This window comes from Numida meleagris, chromosome 20, assembly GCF_002078875.1.
Source record: "Numida meleagris isolate 19003 breed g44 Domestic line chromosome 20, NumMel1.0, whole genome shotgun sequence".
Classification (NCBI taxonomy): Eukaryota; Metazoa; Chordata; class Aves; order Galliformes; family Numididae; genus Numida; species Numida meleagris.
In genome coordinates, this window is record NC_034428.1 from 2,467,231 (window position 1) to 2,467,756 (window position 526).

Here is a 526-nt window from a genome sequence, read left to right on the forward strand (position 1 = left end):
CCCCCCGGACCTCACAGCGCAGGGCCGGCCTCTAAGGCACCTACCTATATTTAGTGCCACAGTACTGAAAGAACACTAAGTATCGGGTTTTGGGAGAAACCATCTTTGCTGCACTAAAGGACGCGCTCCCTCTCGGGCCGGGCCCAGTACGGAGGCGGACCTGGGCCGGCTTCCCCCCGTACCGCCCAGTACCGCCCAGTACCGCCCAGTACCGCCCAGTACCGCCCAGTACCGCCCAGTACCGCCCGCTTCCGCCGCGCGGCCATCGCGGCGCTGCGGCCCCGTTCCGCTGTCTGCGAATAGAACGAGCCGGCGAGCTCTCGCTAAGACATCCGGGCTCCACTGTAATGAAACCGATGAATTTCAGCTTTGGAGGGGATGGTGACCGGCAGCCCCTGAGCTTGTGCCTGCAGCACCCGCGTGGAAACACCCACGTGTCATCAGCGGTGCTGGAAGAGCAAAGGGAAAAGTGAACCGGGTTGATTTGTGGTTGATGGAAGCAGGTAGAACAGAGGCCACCAGAGGT

General features: G+C 62.0%; 1 protein-coding gene across 1 annotated transcript in view; it reads right to left on the bottom strand.

Moving 5' to 3' along the window:
- PUSL1 (pseudouridylate synthase-like 1) overlaps positions 1–240 on the bottom strand; it is a 24,016-nt gene extending 23,776 nt beyond the window's left edge. The window contains exon 1 of the mRNA XM_021417745.1: positions 45–240. Within this exon, the coding sequence (XP_021273420.1) occupies positions 45–103 (59 nt within the window). The 5' untranslated portion in view covers positions 104–240. The remainder of the gene's footprint in view (positions 1–44) is intronic.